Source organism: Pogona vitticeps, chromosome 7 (genome assembly GCF_051106095.1).
Source record: "Pogona vitticeps strain Pit_001003342236 chromosome 7, PviZW2.1, whole genome shotgun sequence".
Lineage (NCBI taxonomy): Eukaryota > Metazoa > Chordata > Lepidosauria > Squamata > Agamidae > Pogona > Pogona vitticeps.
In genome coordinates this window covers 432,630-450,618 of record NC_135789.1, presented here as the reverse complement: position 1 = coordinate 450,618, position 17,989 = coordinate 432,630, and the positions used below count along the sequence as shown (strand labels likewise).

At 54.3% G+C, this 17,989-nt stretch overlaps 2 protein-coding genes across 24 annotated transcripts in view; both read left to right on the top strand.

Moving 5' to 3' along the window:
* Positions 1-1,527, top strand: part of EIF4G3 (eukaryotic translation initiation factor 4 gamma 3) — a 58,932-nt gene extending 57,405 nt beyond the window's left edge. For all 15 annotated transcript variants that reach the window (XM_072977413.2, XM_072977412.2, XM_072977408.2 and 12 more), the window contains one exon: positions 373-1,527. In XM_072977413.2, coding sequence (XP_072833514.2) covers positions 373-554 — 182 coding nt within the window. In that variant the 3' untranslated portion in view covers positions 555-1,527. The remainder of the gene's footprint in view (positions 1-372) is intronic.
* A 2,757-nt stretch (positions 1,528-4,284) lies between these two features.
* HP1BP3 (heterochromatin protein 1 binding protein 3) lies at positions 4,285-16,307 on the top strand. Of its 9 annotated transcripts, none has more exons than XM_078379464.1 (14): positions 4,333-4,454; positions 7,160-7,310; positions 8,771-8,950; positions 9,392-9,494; positions 10,289-10,439; positions 10,660-10,822; positions 11,097-11,240; positions 11,412-11,492; positions 11,973-12,127; positions 12,616-12,706; positions 12,822-12,981; positions 14,009-14,120; positions 14,521-14,655; positions 15,046-16,307. In XM_078379464.1, exons 3-14 carry the CDS (start codon positions 8,864-8,866, stop codon positions 15,356-15,358), a joined length of 1,695 nt encoding a protein of 564 aa, XP_078235590.1. In that variant the 5' UTR covers positions 4,333-4,454; positions 7,160-7,310; positions 8,771-8,863; the 3' UTR covers positions 15,359-16,307. The 9 variants fall into 9 exon arrangements, with proteins under 9 accessions (XP_072833496.2, XP_072833495.2, XP_072833499.2 ...); XM_078379463.1 differs by lacking the exon at positions 4,333-4,454 and adding an exon at positions 4,962-5,211; XM_072977398.2 differs by lacking the exon at positions 7,160-7,310 and having other exon boundaries at positions 4,312-4,454.
* The last annotated feature ends 1,682 nt before the right edge of the window (positions 16,308-17,989 follow it).

Here is a 17,989-nt window from a genome sequence, read left to right as displayed (position 1 = left end):
TCCACTTGCCCGGGCAGTAGTCTTTACTTCAGAAGATAAAAAGGCAGGGAATGGGGTCGGGGTGCCATCTCCCCCCAACCTTGTGGATTGCAGAGCCCTGGGGAGCTCTACTCACTCAAAAGGGCGCTCCAAGGAAGTGCGCTCAGCAGCAGCTGCTGCTCAGAGGGATCTTTGTGCTTTGTTGGCTCTTTCTGTTGGGAAGCACTGGAAGTTCAAACTTGAGAACACGATTGAAGCAGGCGGTTTGGGGGGTTGAGGGAGTGAATCCAGCCACCTTTTACAACCTTTTTTGCATTTGCTGTTTAGAACAGACCAGACTTGCCCCTCCCTGGCTCCCAGTCATGAAAGACTGTTCCTTCTCTCCTCCTGCAGATTTATTACGGATGTTTTTTGATTGCCTGTACGATGAGGAGGTGATTTCGGAGGATGCCTTCTATAAATGGGAAAGCAGCAAAGACCCGGCCGAGCAGAATGGGAAGGGCGTAGCGCTGAAATCGGTCACAGCCTTCTTTACGTGGCTACGAGAAGCTGAAGAAGAGTCTGAGGATAATTAAAACTGAATACAAAAAAAAAAAAACTCAAAACAAAAACAATTTAAGTATTTTTTTAAGAAAAAGTTTCATGTCTTCGCCAATCACAGTGCAGAAAGGCCAATTCTCGCGCAGAAATCCCCCTTGCCGCCCTGCCCCCCCGTGCACGAGTGGGAGAGGGGAAGAACCAGAAGACCGAGAGATTGAGGAAGAGATGTCGGCGCCAAGGTGATCATGCAGGACAAAAAGTATCTGGAATTCAAGTCCATTTAAAATCTGAGGGCAGGAGCATTAAACCAAAACACATCTATTATTCATAGAAAATATTTTCTGTTTTAATCTTCTTTACTTTTAAAACAAGGAGTCATACTTCAAACACACACACACACACACAAATCTGTTTAGATTTTTTTTAAGTGAGAATTTTAATTTATTTATGAACTGCAAATGCCAGAGTAATTTTAAAATTTGCAGTTTCTGTGATAAATTGTATAAGAGGCAAAAAAATTAAAAAGCAAGAGAAATAAATTTTCCCTCCTTGCAGATCCACCTCAGTTTTGTTTCAAAGCATGGTAGGTATGTAATAAGTTTGTTAAGGAGGTTGGGAATTAACTGGGCGAAGGAGAGGAACTTTTCATTTTCATTTTTCTTGAGAAAAATGCCATCCAAACTTTTTGCCTGCCTCTCAGCTTGCTTCCAAAATTAAAAAGAAAACAAGTAATGAAAAGTGTAACCTTGGAACCACGTTTGAGAAAAATGGCTGTGGACCAGACTGCTTGGAAAAAATGCGCATTCAGTTCAAATCTTTGCTGCCCTGGAAGCAGGAAGAAGAAGAAAAAAAATGTACTAGTGATAACTTTCTGAACCTTTAGAGCAACTTTAAGGCTTGTAAATACATAGAACAAATATTTAAAAAGAAAGAAATTGACTCGATACTATTTCTTTTCACTTTCAAAATACAAAGAACAAAATAAAGACAAACCTTGCAAGTTTAAAAGACCAGGACGTGGCTTTCTCTTTTGACAGCAGCATGATGGCCGCTGCCCCCCCCGGCTTGGGCCACGGCTGCCTTCCCGTTGGGGGGGGCAGTGCGCTAGGCATGCCTGGGTGCTCCTGTGGGCCGCCGCTTCCTCTCCCCGAGAGAAGGGGTGGTGTCCCAGGGCTGAACAAAGAAGAGAACCTTTTGTGTGGAGATTGAATTGTCTGTGCCCGCCTGTTGTATCTTCAGGAAATTGTGTCTTTTGCACCTTTTTCTACCCTGTTGGGGAATCAGCGCAGTGGGCATGCTGGAAGAGAGGTAAAAACGGTGGGCTTCTTGTCAAGGTTCGTTTTTAGCAGCTTGTTAATTCTGCAAAACACTGTTGCTTTTTATTTAGATTGTTTCACTCTCTGAAATAGAGTGCACCAGAAGGTAGACAGAGGTCAGCGTTTATGCCAGGTGCTGTACGTCCTGTAAGGTGAAGCTGTTGGCTCATCATTTCAAATGGCCTGTTGTGGCAAAAGGCAGCCCTCCCCCCCCCCCCATGCTTTCTTGGCGGCCTGTGAACATTCCTAGAAGTGTGTGCTGCAAGGAGCACAGTTAACCCCAGGAGAGGTGGCCTGACTGTACCCAGCTCTAGCTGTTGATTTTAGCAAAGGGTATCCTTCAATGTTGGTGTCTTCACAGCCACCCCCAGAATTATTCATCCTTAGTGGGTTTTGGCACAGGCAAAGTATGCTGTGTCAAAGGAAAGGAAAGGGGCTTTATAAGCACACCTGTACAATAAGCAGTCTTTGGCCCGGCAATATCAAAGCCAGTAGCAACAACACCAGGGGGGTTTTCTTCCACCTCCTGGGACCATACCAAGCGTTCCAGCCCACCCTGATGACAGCATATGCTCTTATACCAGATGTTGTAAGGAACAAAAAGAAAGGCCATTGTGCCATGCAATCATCCTCTAGTTACACCTCTTTCCTTTTCAGGTGAGTCCTTCTGTAGGAAAGAGGGAGCTGGTTAACTCATCTTGCAGAGTTCTAGCAAAACTAAAGCTGCATTTTCTAATGAGTCTGTTTTGTTTCCTTCCAGCTTTAATGTAGTTCAGCTTTGACTCATAGTAATAATGTGCAAAAAAAAAGCCTACATGTTTACTACATTTGCTACTAAAATTCCAAGACTTAAAAGAGGCATTAAGCCACTGAACAGCTTACGGCGTGGTTTTTGCAGCAGCTCGGTAGTGTATGCGCCCAGGTTTTGTCTCCAAATCTCACAGAGGAAGCACGTTATGGTAAGGTTAAGGTAAAGGTTCCCCTTGACAATTTTTGTCCAGTCGTGTTCGACTCTAGGGGGCGGTGCTCATCCCCGTTTCCAAGCCATAGAGCCAGCGTTTTTGTCTGAAGACAATCTTCCGTGGTCACATGGCCAGTGCGACTTAGACACGGAACGCTGTTACCTTCCCACCGAGGTGGTCCCTATTGATCTACTTGCATTTGCATGCTTTCGAACCGCTAGGTTGGCGGGAGCTGGGACAAGCAACGGGCGCTCACTCCATCGCGTGGATTCGATCTTACGACTGCTTGGTCTTCTGACCCTGCAGCACAGGCTTCTGCGGTTTTAGCCTGCAGCGCCACCACGTCCCCTTTTCACGTTAACGGTAGTGAGGTGAAATTGTGATGCTGAAGGTATGCTTTTAGGTTGGTGAATAACTTGTCTCTTTAGGAGCACACTGGCAGAGGAGTTGTTCTAGGTAATGCTAAATTGCAGTGGCACATCAAATATACAGTGTTCCCATGCCCTGTTTGTGATTTTCTCTGAAGAGATCTGGCTGCTTGTGTCCGGCACCTTGGGATATTTTGTGGCTGAAAAATCCGCCTTGTCTCCTAGATCTAGAGATGTGAGACCTGGCATATATACTGAAGAGTGTGCCTTAAAGGGGGTTATTTGGGCTTTAAAACGTTATTACTTAATCCAAATGTGTGGCGCTTGAGCCCTGTAGTATCGCCTTCGGTCCCTGACACAGGATGGGCATGCAGGGCTATTTTAAGGAGTGAGCCCGGCCGACACCCCTAACCCCAAGTTGTCCTTCCGTCCCGTCTCTTCCCCCCCCCTCCCTCCCTCGCTCCCTCGGCATGTGAAGGGGCCTCCTCTCTTGGGCCCGGCGGCGGCGGCGGAGACATGGCTTTCGACAGGGCAGGCGTCGTCGTCGTCGTCGTCGTGAGCCACCCCGGGCGTTCCCCCTTCTGGGCCTGGGGGGGGGAACGAAGACACGGGGGGGGGCTGAGGAAGCCTCAGGACGGTCACCCCCGGCCTCGGAGGGAGCGGGAGGGAGAGGGGCAGCTGGAAGGTTCCTTATTCCACGCTGGGGACGTTTCGGGCCCTTTGGCCTCACGGGAGGGGGCGGGGCGGCGGGGGCGCGCACGCGCTCGCTCCCGACACGTGAGGTAACAAGGAGGCGCCTTCCAGTCGCGCTTTCTTTTAGCCTCACTCCCCCTCCATCATCAGCATCGCGCAGGCGCATTTGCTCGGTCGCGCGCGGCCTCCTCGCAGGCCCTTACTGCGCATGCCCGTCCGCCCCGCCCCTCGCTCGCGCTGTGTGTTTTTGTTCGGCGCTGAGGTGTTATTTCTTTTGATTTGGAAAAAGAACACCTATTAACGGAGGCCCCGCAAAGCGCATGCGTGAAATGGCGGCGTCTATTGGCCGCCGTTTCGAGAGGAGGGGGCGTGGCGGCAGCCCTGGCATTCGAACGGCGCTCGCGGGACGCCCATTGGCCCTCCGTCCGCGCCGGTCCCACCCCTTCCTGCCCCGCTGCCGAGCCCCAGCTTCTCCTCCGTTGCCGCCGCCGCCGCCGCCGTTTCCACCGCTGTTGCCGGAAGGGCCGCCCGCCGAGGCCCGGGAAGAGCGAGCGAGAGAAAGGGAGGGAGAGGAAGAGCGCGAGAGCGAGACCAAGGTGGGGGGGCAGGGTGTCCCTGAGGCGGTGAGTGGCAGGAGGGCGGGGCCGCTCAGGAGGGGGCGGGGTCGAGGGCCGCGCGCGCCCGCTCAGGAGGGGGCGGGGCCTTGTCGGGCGCGGCGGCGGCGGAGGCGACTTTCCTGGGTGCGACACGTGATGCTGTTTGCATAATGGCGGCTCTTCTAATAATATGCAAATACGGAGACCAGACAACCCCCCCCTCCCACCGGGCCTAGCTTAGCCTCTCCTCCCCGCCCCGCCCCTTGGCAAGGCCTGCCCGGAGGGTGTCGCCTCCCCCGCCCCTCCACCACGGCAGGATCCTCTTGTCCCGCCCCCCTCCCGCCCTGGGCCTCTCGCGCCCCCTCCCCCCCGAGGGGAGGGAAGGGGACTATCGAGCCTTGCCGTAGCCCCGCCCCCCGTTCGGTCTCCTCCCCCTTTCCCCGCCCCCTGGGAGGCGTGGCCTGGCCGGGCTGGAGGTCGGGGGGGGGAGGAGTGGGGGCAGTTAAAAAAAGGGGGGGCTCCTCTGCAGCATCGGAAACACCTGGGCTGGGGGAGGGCGAGCGGCCTCAGGGACCCTTTCCAGACCCCCTCACCCCCCACCCCGTTGGGATAGGCCGGGTGGCCTGGGGCCGTTCTGCCTTCGTGGGGCCTACCTCGCAGGGCGGTTGTGTGTGCGGCGGGGAAAGGGAGGGCCCAAGTCCATGCCCTTGAACGGCCTGGACAAAAAGCAGCCTGCGAGTCAACGCTGAGGAAGGAGGTAATGCGGGCTCGGCCTTTGCCGGGGGGGGGGGGGCAGCCAGGGCGCCAGGGAAGGCCTTGCTTATTCCCAAAGAAGTGGTTATCATGGCGGCCGGGGGGGGGGGGAAGGCGGCCAAGGGAAGGCGCTCTGGTGCCCCCTCTGAGCAGACCGGTGGGCCTGCGCCTAGGCTGGGCTGGGCTTTATGCTCCTAGGGCTGGAAGGGTCTTCACTCAGGCATTCAGGCCGGTTCACCCTCACCCGAGAGAAAGGGCAGGCCCATGGCTGTGTTGGTTGTTTTTTTTCCTGCAATCCAAGGGAGCGGATGCAGCTCGGTGGGTTGGAGCCCCTGGCTGCTAAGCTGCTAAGCTGAGCCTTCAGAGGCCCCCTGTGGGTGCCGCCTCTCCTTGGAGAGGGGCCGGCCAAGATCACACAGGTCGCCCGGGCCCAATATCAGGAAGGGATGGGCCATGACCCCTGCCATCATCCATACCTGGGGGACTCTGGCAGGGGGTGCCGTCGCACAGAAGTGGACTTGACGGTGTTCTGTCATCAGTTTTTGCCGTAACCCAAGGAAGCTCAGACAGGTGTGGGAGGTCTTTTTAAGGCTGAAGAGGAAAGGACAGTCTTGAGCTCCTGGAGTTGACATGTTGCTTTGAAATGTTATGGAGAGAAGCCACCAGCAGCAGTCCTTAAACCTTTGGGTTCAGGTAATGGGTGGTACCAAGTTTCATCTGGCACTGCAATTTGGTGTGTGAAGAACAGGAAGAACAAAATATAGTTTGCTTCTCAGTTTTGGAAGCAGAGTGGGCCACTGCAGAGGGGATGTGTGACAACTCCCCCCTATCCTGGCCTGGCACACCCTCGTCTTCCCTTTTCCAAAGACTGTGTGAGTCACTTGCACGGCAGCAGACGAGGAACGCTGCTAGTTTCATGTCTTAAATAATAGTTCTAAACTGTCCTGATCAGTACTTCTTGCACGGAATTTTCCTCTGAGCTCGTTGTGTGTAGTTCTGTCTCACACACACACACACACACACACATACACACATAATTGTACTGTGGTTGCAAAGTAAAGCGTGCTGCTTATATACTGCCCCATAGTGCTTAAAACACTCTCTGGGTGGTTTACAAGCTAATTATGCAGGCTACACATTGCTCTGAGCCACCCAGAGTGGCCTTGTTAGCAAAAATGGTGATTTAGGAACCTCCATGGCACCACAGAAGTCTTTATGAAGCAGTTCAGAATGCTCCGCTCCCTCTAGTGTTATTAGCAATGTGGAATAAACAAGGGCACCTTTTAATTTTAAGGTAAATGTTAGAAAAAATGCAAACGTGTTCAGTAGCGGTCCAGTAGACTTGTCTTTATATAGATATATAAAGTCACAAGCTGGAAGAATCTCATTTTGCAACCTCCACCTTGCCGTGGTTTGAAAAGCTGTGCACAGGAGAACTTTTGAGGAAATGGCATTCGAGGATTTCCAAACCAGCTGCTCAGGTGCCCCTCAGTCCTCCCTCCCTGGTTTACTCAGGGAGGGAAAGGGCACCTAGAGGCTTTGCAGGCTGGCCCTGCCTGTTGGGAGGCCACGGCAGGCTAGTGAGAGACTTTGTGTTTCTCTCAGCAGAAGACCAAGCCTGGAAGCACCCATGCCCTGAAGCGACACCCTTTTCCCCAGCCAACCCTCCCCCCCCCCCTGGTCTGGAGGCTAGATCAATCCACGATCTCCCCGCACCCCAGAAGAATGCAGGGAATTGGCCCTGCCGTGTGCTCACAGCGCCCTTCATTCCCTCCTTGGAGCCCAGCTGTTTCTTATTAAACTGCCGCTCTGCAAGGCAGGGCAGAGGGTGGAGGGATCCTCCAGTTTGGCCTGTGTCCACACCCCCATTGCTCCCAAATTGGTTGCCGAGGGCCACGCACATCACCCACCAGACGCCGTTGCGCACCGGATGACGTATTTTCTTTTCCCAGAATTCATCATCCTCGTCAGAGAAGGCCGGGTTTCTCCCCGTTTCCATGTCTGCACCAGAAGGAAGAGGGCTGCCTCAGCAGACAGACGAAGGGAGTCATCTTTCCTCAGGCTTCAGAGTGTCACGTTTCGTCAGTGGGAAGAAAGAGAAAGGCAGGGAGCTGAAACTCCCCAAAAGTTGTCCTATTTTAATCCACTAAACCAGCCCCCGCCCACCCACCCACCCTCCGCGAGCAAGCCTTCCGTGGCTGGGAGCTATTTCACTTGGCACAAATTTTCCAGAAAAGGAAGCTTATTTGTTTGTTTCCAAGGGAGCTTGCTTGTTTATTTGCTCGTTCATCCTTCCAGTTTGTATACTGCTCATCTGACTAGCCAGGCCACTCTGGGTGGCTCACAACAAAATGTAGAACAATAGCACATTAAATAAAAAACACAGAAGCATAATTACAATGTAGAAAATCCAATAACCATATAAACCAATTAAACAAAAAAACTATGTAAAATCAATTAATAATTTAAAAAAAACACCTCCTGTTAATAACACTTTTTTGCTTGTAGGGAGGTGCCTACAGACTCTATGCTGTTTGCCAGGTGCTTGTCTGGACACCATGGAGGGTGAAGGGAAGGGGCCAAGGGACATTGGTGGGGCTGGATGTTGGCTTGTTTTTTAAGCTGGTCAAGAAACCAGCGGCCCTTTATCCTCATCCAGTGGGACATAGAAGTAAGCTTAAGGTAGGGCACAGTTTTCATGCAGTTACCCGTTATTTCTAATCAACATTGTTATCGAAGTTCTCGACTAATAATACAATTATTTTAAATTGTTTGTGTTTAGGCTGTACAACAGAACTGCAGTTCTTGTATCTGTTAAGCTCATTATAAATTGTAGCTATAATAATGGACTAAAGGCTTGTAAATGTTTAGGTATCTGTCTCAGGGAAAGCGAGCCTTTCGGTTTTGTTTTTCCTGGGCCTGGCATCCCTTGGCAGAGTGACTGACTGGTGGGCTGCAAGGGACCTTAAGTCTGAGAGGCCTGACCTCTAGGGAGGCAGGGGGTTGGCCTTTGAAGGCGAACAACACATGGAAAGCACTGAGCTTTTTCAGTTCGACTTCTGCTGCTGCCCCAAACTCTGGGTACCAGCCCTGAACCAGGGATGCTGGGTTGGCGTGGAGTGCCATGGATGCAAGCCGGGGGGGGGGGCGCAGAATAAAGGTGCCAGCAGCCTAATACTGGAGAAACCGTCACCACCCACTATCCGGATGGCCTTTTGTGAGCAGTCCTTCCACAGGAAGCACAGCGTAGGCGTTCGGCTGCCCTGCCATTTCCCGGGGCCCCTTCTCCCTGGAGCAGCTCTGGCCCACGTGGACACCGACGGCTCCCTGGTCCCTCCCACTCGGCTTCTGCCAGGGGAAGTGGAAGAGGTTTCCACTTCCCTGCCAAACAGCCAGGATGGGTTTCTCGTCCATCCGTCTCCTCCACAAACTGATGGGTTGGGTTAGTTTGGTTTGGTTTTGGTTCGGCTTTAACTCCTTGGTGGCATAGATGTAGATATGACATTTTCAGTTCTGTTCTTGTTTCTCCTCCTTGTATTCACCAAGTCTTTTCTGCACTCCAGGTTGTTAGGAAGGCCTCCCTCCCCCTTGAGGTTAAAAAACCTGGGGCTCCAAGAGGGTTAACCCTCACCTTGGGGGCTAGACATTAATTTAAAATGGCGACCGATCTGTCAGAAGCTGATCCCGCAGGCCCTAAGGCGCTTCCCCTGTTAACGGGAGCTCCCCTGGACAAGTGGAGTGAGGTAGGGGCTGACCCTTCTCCACGCTCTCGCCCTTGAACCTGCCTTCCCACCGGCTGCTCTCTTCCTCCTCCTCCTCCTCCTCCTCCTCCTCCTCCCTGCTGCTTCTAGGACTCTCCGCTGGGGCTGCTCCAACCCCCTCCCCTCTCCACCCCTCTCTCCTGGTCCCATGCCTTTCCCTTCTCCTCTGGATCTTCCTCGCTGGGTCCCTTTGTTCCTGCCATCCCGAGCTGAAGCAGAAAAGGGACTGGTGGTTCTCAGGAAGATCCCGCAGAAGCAGGACATTGGAAACTGCCGTCTGCTGTTCTGGTGTTAGAGGGATTCGGTGGTGGGATGGCTGAGGCTGCCTGCGGGGCATCTCCCCCCAGTTCCTTTTGGTGCTGACACCATTCAGGAGCCCTGTGACCCTTTGCTCTCCCCTTTTCTCTCCCCCCCCCCACGCAGACCACTGAAGACGGCACCATGCCAATCCGCCGAGCTGTGAATTCGTCCACCCGAGAAACTCCTCCAAAAAGCAAACCTGTGGAAGGCGAGGAGGCCAAGCCGGGTAAAGACAGGTCTTCCCATGCCCACTGCTTCTCCCATGGAGGGGCTGCCTGGCGGTTGGTTGGTTGGTTGGTGGTCGTGTGTCCTGGCGCCTGTGACAGCCGAGCACCACGGAGTGCCCTCCAGGCTGACTAGTGAACCAGCTGTCCTGCAAGCGGCTTTGTGGCCTGCTGCCCCCATTATGCCCTGTTCCCTGCTCTGCTGCTCACCCAGCACGGTGTCTGCTGACCCAGGGCTCCCAGGCAGAGAGAGGTGGGCCTCGGCCCAGTCCTGCTGCTGAAAACCTTTCACTTGAAAAGGCCAGGGACAGAACTGGGAACTCCAGTTGCTGTGCTGCAAGAAGGGTGATTGAAGTAGCCTTTGGCCACCTGCAGAGCTTGCTAAGCGGCCACTCTTCCCCCCCCCCCAGCCACCCACCTGACTCAAAAGGCAGGCACAGGCAAAGGCCTCGATCCGTGCATGTGCTTCCTGCTAGCTCCTGCCAAGCTTCCTGAGTACCGGCCAGCAGCTGTGTCAGAATCAGAGAGACAGAGAGAGAGGCTGTTGCCCTTACACCTGCTTACAAATGGCTAGCCCACCTGGAAGGGGGCCCTGGGAGGAGCATGACTGAAATCCCCCCCCCCCGATGCGGTCCAGGCTTGCTTGGGTGAGATTTTGGGCCGCCTTCGCTCAGCTTTTTCTCCCTTGCTGAGTCAAACGCTTTCCTATGCAGGAGTTTCCTCAGCCAGGGATGTCTTGATTCTCCAGATGCAGCCTTTTCCATGTCATGATTTCCCCACACCCACTTCTCCTCAGATCCCGACATCAGCTCAGAAGAATCTGCTTCTACCGTGGAGGAGCAGGAGAATGAGACGCCTCCCCCAGCCCCACCTGAGACGGAGCCCCCCAAGGAGGTGGAGGCCGAGGAGAAGGGGGAGGCCAAGCCTGCCGAAGAAGCCAAAAAGGAGTAAGGAGCTCCTGCAAGGCGGGGAGGGAGGGCGGAAGGGGCTCTCCCAGTGACCTCAGCCGTGGGGCCCCACAGCGTGCGCCTTGGAGAGGGTCCTGGGGCCGAGTCCTAGACCGCCAGGGGCTCTCGGTCCCCCTCTGCCCCAGGAGATGCTTTCCGCCTGCCGGGGGTCCTGCCTGATTTCTCTGCTTCTCCTTGTCTGTCTGTCTGTTTGAGACAGTGAGAAGGACCCGGCTGCCAAAGAGAAGGAGAAGAAGGTCAAGAAGACCATTCCGGCCTGGGCCACCCTTTCCGCCAGCCAGCTGGCCAGGGCTCAGAAGCAGACCCACATGGCCGCTTCCTCCCGCCCCAAGATGGATGCCATTTTGATCGAGGCCATCAAGGTGAGCAGAGGGGCTGTGGGAGGAGGCGATGGCAGATGGGAGCCTACATCTTGTCTCAGATTTGTATGATTGAAGGGTGAACCCTTCTGCCTTTCTCTGAAAATACAAGACAAAAACAAAGGAGTGCTTGAAGCACCCACTTGGTGGAGCTGCCACACCACAAAGTTGACCGTGGCTGCCCTTTTTTCCCTCCATCCCTGATTTGCACCCTTTCCGTCCCTGCTCCCTTGGCCCTAAGACTGGCGGCTCACAGAACGAATCGGTTCCCTTCCAGGCTTGCTACCAGAAGGGCGGGGCCTCCGTGGTCGCCATCCGGAAGTACATCATCAACAAGTATCCTTCCCTGGAGCTGGAGCGAAGGGGCTTCCTCCTGAAACAGGCCCTCAAGCGGGAGCTGGAGCGAGGAGTCATTCGGCAGGTAAGGGCCCCGAGTTGCAGGCGCTGCTGTGGCCCAGCAGGGCAGGAGCTCGGCCAGGCTGGGCTATGCATCGAGCTGCTGAGCTGATCCCGGATGGAAGCAGGGGCAGGTGGAGTGGGAGAGATCCGAAGCCGACCCTGTGCCTGCAGCCTTCTCCCTTTGCTGATCTAGGTGAAAGGAAAAGGAGCCTCGGGGAGCTTTGTGGTGGCCCCAAACTCAGGGAAAACAGCCTCCAAATCACGGGATCGGAAGGTAAGCTGGGTGGAGGTGCCGGAGGCCCACCTTCTGCTCCCAGAGGGGGCAGCAGTTATGAAAGGCGACAAACCCACCCACCCACCCACCCACCCAGAGTAACCTGGCTATCAGAGGAGTCGGCTCAGTAGCCCATGGGCCGAGCCCTTCCCATGGTGGCTTGCTTTATTCTCCGTAAGAAAAGTAATTTCCAGAGTTTCCAGCAAAGAGGTGTTTAGAACTGTATGGATCAAGTCATCTGCTTCTTCCAAAGAAAGCTGATATTCCACAGATGCAGCCACTTACTCACCTGTCGTGAGGCTGCATGGAGACACGCAAGGAAGGACTGGCCTGTCCTTTGTATGTGAGAGAGAGAGGGAGGGAGGAGGGGGAGAAAAACCCTCGTGTGAAGTGCCTAAACCTCAGGACAGTCGTGTTGGTGGTCCCTTTGAACGGGCAATGTCTAGAAAAGCAGGGGGCGGCCTGGTCTTGGTCTTTCAGAGGAGTTCTTCGGCCTCCGGCCCGGAGCAGCAGATGAAGCTGGAAGACATCCTCCCGTTGGCCTTCACCCGCCTTTGTGAGCCGAAGGAAGCCTCATACAGTCTGATCAAAAAATATGTCTCCCAGTATTACCCCAAGCTGAAAGTGGACATCAGGTGGGTGGAAACAGCTGGGCCCACAGCCCCAGCATCGTTTTCTCAGTTCAGCGCTTTCTGCCTTCCTTGTAGTTGGCCGGCAAGAAGGCTGAGGCCGGGGGGGGGGGGGAGTCCCGGTGGGGACTCCAGAGGCCTGGAGTCTCACCCCTGCTTAGCCGTGAGGTTCACTGGGGCCTGTCGGGACCATCTCTTGTGGTTTTAGGAGAGCCCTTCTGAGTTCTTTTGTAAACCCCAGGCCCAAGTAGGAAGCCTCTCAGTTCTGCTTGGGGGAATTCTTGTTTCTGCAGAAGCCCATCAGCTCCTCCGTGGTTTCATCTTGGCCATTGGCAGGCCACCAGGAGTGACACTCCCTGTAGGTAGCAGAAGGGAGGCCCTCTTGCGTCCCCCTTCCCCATCTGTTTTCTTGGCAGACTGGTCCCAGCGAAAAGGTGCTCGTAACAGGGGGGCTTCCCTCTCTCCCTCTCCCTCTCCCTCTCCCTGTCCTGTAGACCCCAGCTGCTGAAGAATGCCTTGCAGAGGGCAGTGGAGAAGGGCCAGCTGGAGCAGATCACAGGCAAAGGAGCTTCCGGAACATTTCAGGTTGGCAGCGGCCACTCCTGCCTTTACCCAGGCGGGAGGGAGATCAGGTGGGCGGTGGGGCCAGGCTGGGCCGGGCCAAGGTGTCCTGATGTGTTTTGTTGTTGATTTTAAACAGTTGAAGAAATCTGGGGAGAAGCCTCTGCTGGGTGGGAGCCTGATGGAAGATGCCATCCTCTCTGCCATTGCGGCCATGAATGAGCCCAAGACCTGTTCCACCACCGCCCTGAAAAAATACGTCTTGGAGAAGCATCCGGGCACAAATTCCAGCTTCCAGGGTAGGAAGGAGATCGGGTCACTCCTCGCAGATCTCGGGTTTTAAAATTAGCCCTTATAACATGCACACAAACACACACACACACTGTGGGAAAACTTGAGTGTAGGCCCCTCTCCCTCGCTTGTTCTCCGTGTGTGTTTTAAAAGAGATGCCTGCTGTTGAAAATAGCCACATTTTGGCAAGAATATGTGGCTTGATGGAAGCCATCCAGTCAATTATCCATGCAGGCTGCCTTGTAGGTTCAATGAGGCCTGTTCTCTCTGCCAGGAGGGGGTCCGTGGGCAGCTCAAAGCAGAGTTTCCTGCTTCTATTCTGCTGGAACAAAGCGTGACCCTATGTGGTGCCTGGCCTCTGTACCTTAAGGCACTGGTCCTAGAAGCATAACAAAACAAAATACATGTTCTTTACACTTGGAACAACCATCGGAGAAGGAGGCAGGTGCTAATTTCAGAATATATGGTAAAAGAACGGTTCAGAAGGGGATTTCTGAGCCCTTACTGTCTGATAGCACTCCTTGCAGTCGCTCGGTTCCTTAGGAGGGTTTGTGATCTTCCCCTTTCCTTTCCTGCCCAGGGAAGAGGAGCAAGGGCCAGGTGGAAGCTCGCCCTGTGGCGGCAATCTCTTCAGGCTTTGTCAGAGATGAGAAGAGAGGGAAAAGCATTTAATGCAAAAGGTGGGAGGAGCGCAGAGTCCCCTCCGTGCCTGGGACGAGGCAGCAAAGGGAGCAGGTAGATTCAGCTCCCAGGAGGCTGCTTGGGAAGGTGGAAGCACCTAAATAGCCTTGGAAATATTTGGCTTGGGCAGCTCTCTTGCGCCATCTCCTCCTGTGAGCGTTTGGTCCCCGCAGGGCTGCTGCGAACCCTGGTGGGTGCATCTCAGACTCCCAGGAAAACGGGGTTGCAAAGGCTGCAGAGGTCTCTTTTAGGGCTAGAGGTGGGCTCTCGCCCGGCATATCACGTGTTGTGCGGATGGGAGCAAGTCCTGGAGGCTCTCCTCCTTAGGCCCCCCTCTCTCTCCTGACCCCACAGTCCACCTTCTGAAGAGGACTCTGCAGAAATGTGAGAAGTACGGATGGATGGAACAGATTTCTGGGAAGGGCTTCAGCGGCACCTTCCAGCTGTGCTTCCCCTACTATCCCAGGTAAGAGGCAGCTGGGACCCTTCTTTCATGCCTGGGTTTCTTTCCACCCTGTCTGGCGGTCCATGGATTAGAGCTCCAACCTCTGCAGAGAACGAAGGGGTCTTGGGAGGTCACCTAGTCCATCTCATGGCTGATGCAGGAACTCTGCAGTGGAGGAATCCAGGACTGGTGGCCATCCGGCCTCTGTTTGCCACTTTCTGGGGGAGTCCGTTCCAAGGGATATTCACCAACCCATTTGGTCACTTGCAATCAGCTTATTTGGTTGGCCTGGGCAGTGCTCAGAGGTGCCCAGGGAAGGAGGGGGGGGGGGTCCTTTGTGAACACTCTTCCTAACTCAGCGTGGCAAAGCCGGGGGGGGGGAACGGCTACTCAGCTGCCCTTTTCTCTCCCACCACTGCAGCCCAAGCGTCCTGTTCCCAGAGAAACAAAAAGCACAAGAAGACGAGGAAGACGAGGAAGACTCAGAGAAAGAGGAGTCGGAAGAGGAGGAGGAGGAGGAAGACTCTGAGGAAGAAGAGCCGCCCCCAAAGAAAAGGTAAGTGTGAGGCTGACCTTGAAAGCTACAGAGGGGCTTCTGGGTGGGGAGGACTCGCCTGCGCTTTGAATTGACTTTGAGGGCAAATGAACAGTCCCTCTGATGGCAGAGATGGGAAGGGTTTCCTCTTTGGACTGCAGCAACCAGTATCCCACAGCTCCTGCTGCATGCATCTGGGGGATTTGGGGAGTTGTAGTCCCCAAACTGGCAGTTTCTCATCTTTGAATGGGAGCCCTCCAGTTTGAACTCCACATCACAGTTAATGAAGGAGGTGATTGAATTGGCTGCCACCCACCCACCCACCCTGGCGCCTTGTGCCTCCAACAGGGTTAGGGTCCTGAGCACTTTCTTCCCTCCCTCCCTTTTCCTCCTCCTCCTCCTCCTCCTCAGGGTGCAGAAACGGCCCCCTCCGAAAGCACGGAGCAGGGCCTCTGCCCTGGTGAAGCGCCGGGAGGCCAAGCCCAAACCCCGCAAGGCCCCCAAGGCCCATCGGGGGAAAGCCAAGCCCCCACCGAAGGCCAAAGCTACCCCGGCCAAGAAAGCCAAGCCAGCCCCCCCGCGGGTGGCAGCCAAGAACCTCTCGGGCAACGGCCCTGCCCCGAAGAAGCCAGCCGTGAACGCCAAGAAAGACCTGAAGCCCTCAGCCAAGGGCAAGAAGGGCAAGCCTTCCGTCCGGAAGTCTCTGCGGATGAAGAAGAAGTAGGCCATCCGGAGTGGCAGACGGCAGCGCCCGAGAGGAGCCCCCTGCGCTTGTCTCATCCCTACACCCCCTCCCTGTGGTATCTCAGCTCTGAGGCTTCAACACCCCTCTCTCTCTCTCTCTCTCTCTCTCTCTCTCTCTCTCTCTCTCTCTGCCTGCAGCACTGAGGTAGGGAACCGGAAAAATCAAAGTGACCCCTACCAGCCGAGCATTTTGCTTCTGCCTGGTTTTGGGTCCCTGGGCCTCTTCTGTCCTTTCACACACACACATACAGTTATCTATCTTTCTCTCTTTTTCCTCTTCCTTCCATTTCACCTTCTCCCTTTCCCCCTGTAAAAAAAAAAATCACCAGTAACATAGGACTGTTCTTTAAGAGGGGAAAAATGAAAACTGTACAGGGTGCATCTGAGAATTTTGGCTTTTAAAACTGGTTGCAGAGATTTTTATATTTTTTGAACATGGAAATGGATCCCCAGGAAGATAGAAACTGCTCTGTTAAAACACCTTCTCCGCCCTCCTCCTTTCTCTTGCCGGTGGGATGCCTTGCATCAGTCTTGCAGGCCAGCAAGTCACCCCACCCCACGGGCAAGCTGGCCTTCTCAGAGAAAAGCAGATGCCAGACGAACGGGAGTGGGACCTGGGGGTGAGGTTCCTGCTGATGCCTTCTTCATTCCCTTCATTAGAGTGTTCTGTTGTTTTAGCGTAGCTGTCTCCCCACATTTGGTTTCTGAGACCTCCCCCAAAACCAAGCTTATGTACAAGTCTTCTTGAACCCCCAGCTTTTGAAACTTGTCATTTTAAAAGAAAAGATAATAATTAAGTTTTCGTCTCCCCTTTTTAAAAAAAAAAAATCAAACAAAACCAATGTCAAAGGATGATCTAATTGCTAATGTAGAATGAATAAATGATGAATTTGCTGTTTGCTAAAATAAAAGCTAGACTGATGCCTGTCCTGGGCATGTTCTCTTATTGGCACCCAGAAAGCACAGGGTCCCCTCTTGAAGGGGCAGGGGAGGGGTGGGGTGGCCATGAGGGGGCGGGGGGGGAGAGAGAGACAGATCTCGGAGGCCTGGACCGGTGGTCTGAGTTCTTGAGAGGCTACCAAACCATGCCCTGCTGGCTGGGGAGAAGATGGTCCTCCCTTCTCAGCCATGGGGGGTTCTGGCTTGTGGACGATACAGGCTTGGGAGGTGCTGGGAAGGTTTAGGTGATGGAGGATTAGAGGCTCTTTGCATGCCAGTCCGATACATGATGCTCGTGCTTTTGAATGGAGATGCTTGTCTGTCTGTGATGCAGGGAAAGGAGGGGGAGGGCCAAACACCACCGAACAGGCAGGCTGTAAGTTTGGCCCTGGTAGCCTTGGAGCTGGGACACGTCCACATGATGGTGGACCAGAAAAAGCTTGTGAGGGTCCATGTGCTGGCCGAGTCAGAGTCCCAAAGTTTGGGTGCTGTTGTGGAGCAAAGCCCAGCTGCACTGGGAGCGGTTGGAATAGCCAGCTCGGGATGGCTTGGAAAGAAGGGACACTGGGTATGTTGCGGCAGAAGGCCACTGGGGCGACGGCGTATGGCTTCCGAGACCTGCCCAGGGTCTGTGGCAGGGGAAGGTGAGAGGGAAGACTGCCCTCCTGCCCTGCTGGTGGCCTTTGAGAGGGCCCGGCGGCAAGGAGCTGGCCTTTGTCTGATCCAGAAGGGGCCTCGCCAGCTCAACTGATCCTGACAGGGTGGAGCCTGCCTCCAACACGAATCCTGGCCGTCTGTGCCTTGTGGTCCCACAAAGAGGATGGAGTCCAGCGGCAACCGTTCCCGCTCGGTGGGCTGCAATACAAGGACCTGCTCTGGGAAAGTGGGGAAACCCCTCGAGGCCCTTGGAGGACAGCCCTGGCGGGGCGTGAGAGGCGGGCAGTCCAGTCGCAACACCCCCTCCCGTCTGCACCCCCACCACCACCCCCACCCCCACTGGCACTTGAGCCTTCCTTTCGACCTGCTCTTTGCCATCAGGATCGTCTCTGGGTTGCTTTGCAGAGAACCGTTGGGGAGCTTGGCTTGTGGCTGGAGTTTTTCTTCTGCCTTTCTGGTTTGCTCCTTCCTTCCCTCTCTCTTGCTTTTCCTTCCTTTCCTTTCCTTTCCTTTCTCCCTCACCCTCACCCTCTCTCTCTCTCTCTCTCTCTCTCTCTCTCTCTCTCTCACTTCTGCCTCCATGCCTGCAAGGCTTTTATTTTCTCCCCCTACCTCAAGAGCCATCTGTCTCTTTCTCCTCCTCCTCCGCACTCTGTTCTCAGCCTAAATCTGGTGGTGCTTTTGTTCTTCCTAGTTCTTTCCGGCGAGGTGGCACATCTTCTGCCCTCTCCCTGACTAAGCCGCCAAAAATAATTCTGCTGTTCTTGGAAGAATCCTCAAGGCTGCATCTGACTCTCCAGTTCTGCAGAAGGTGGTTGAAAAGGCCAAACACAAAGGCTGCCCTTCCTCCAGTGAACAAAAGAGGGCGCCCTCCTCCCCCCATCATCACAACAACCCTGTAAGGTCGTTAGGACACAAGTCCAGCCAGCTTAAAAATCTTAAAAGTATGTTTTTTTTAAAAAAAATTCAAACTGCAATGGGTGGCTTGAACCCGTTGACCTTGGAAGAAAGCTCG

Excerpts from the sequence above, each read along its gene's own strand:
- HP1BP3 (XM_072977398.2), top strand. The coding sequence starts at position 8,864 with ATGGCGACCGATCTGTCAGAAGCTGATCCCGCAGGCCCTAAGGCGCTT. Across the intron at positions 9,495-10,288 it reads AGGCGAGGAGGCCAAGCCGG|ATCCCGACATCAGCTCAGAA; the intron begins GTAAAGACAGGT and ends ACTTCTCCTCAG. Across the intron at positions 12,982-14,008 it reads CACAAATTCCAGCTTCCAGG|TCCACCTTCTGAAGAGGACT; the intron begins GTAGGAAGGAGA and ends CTGACCCCACAG.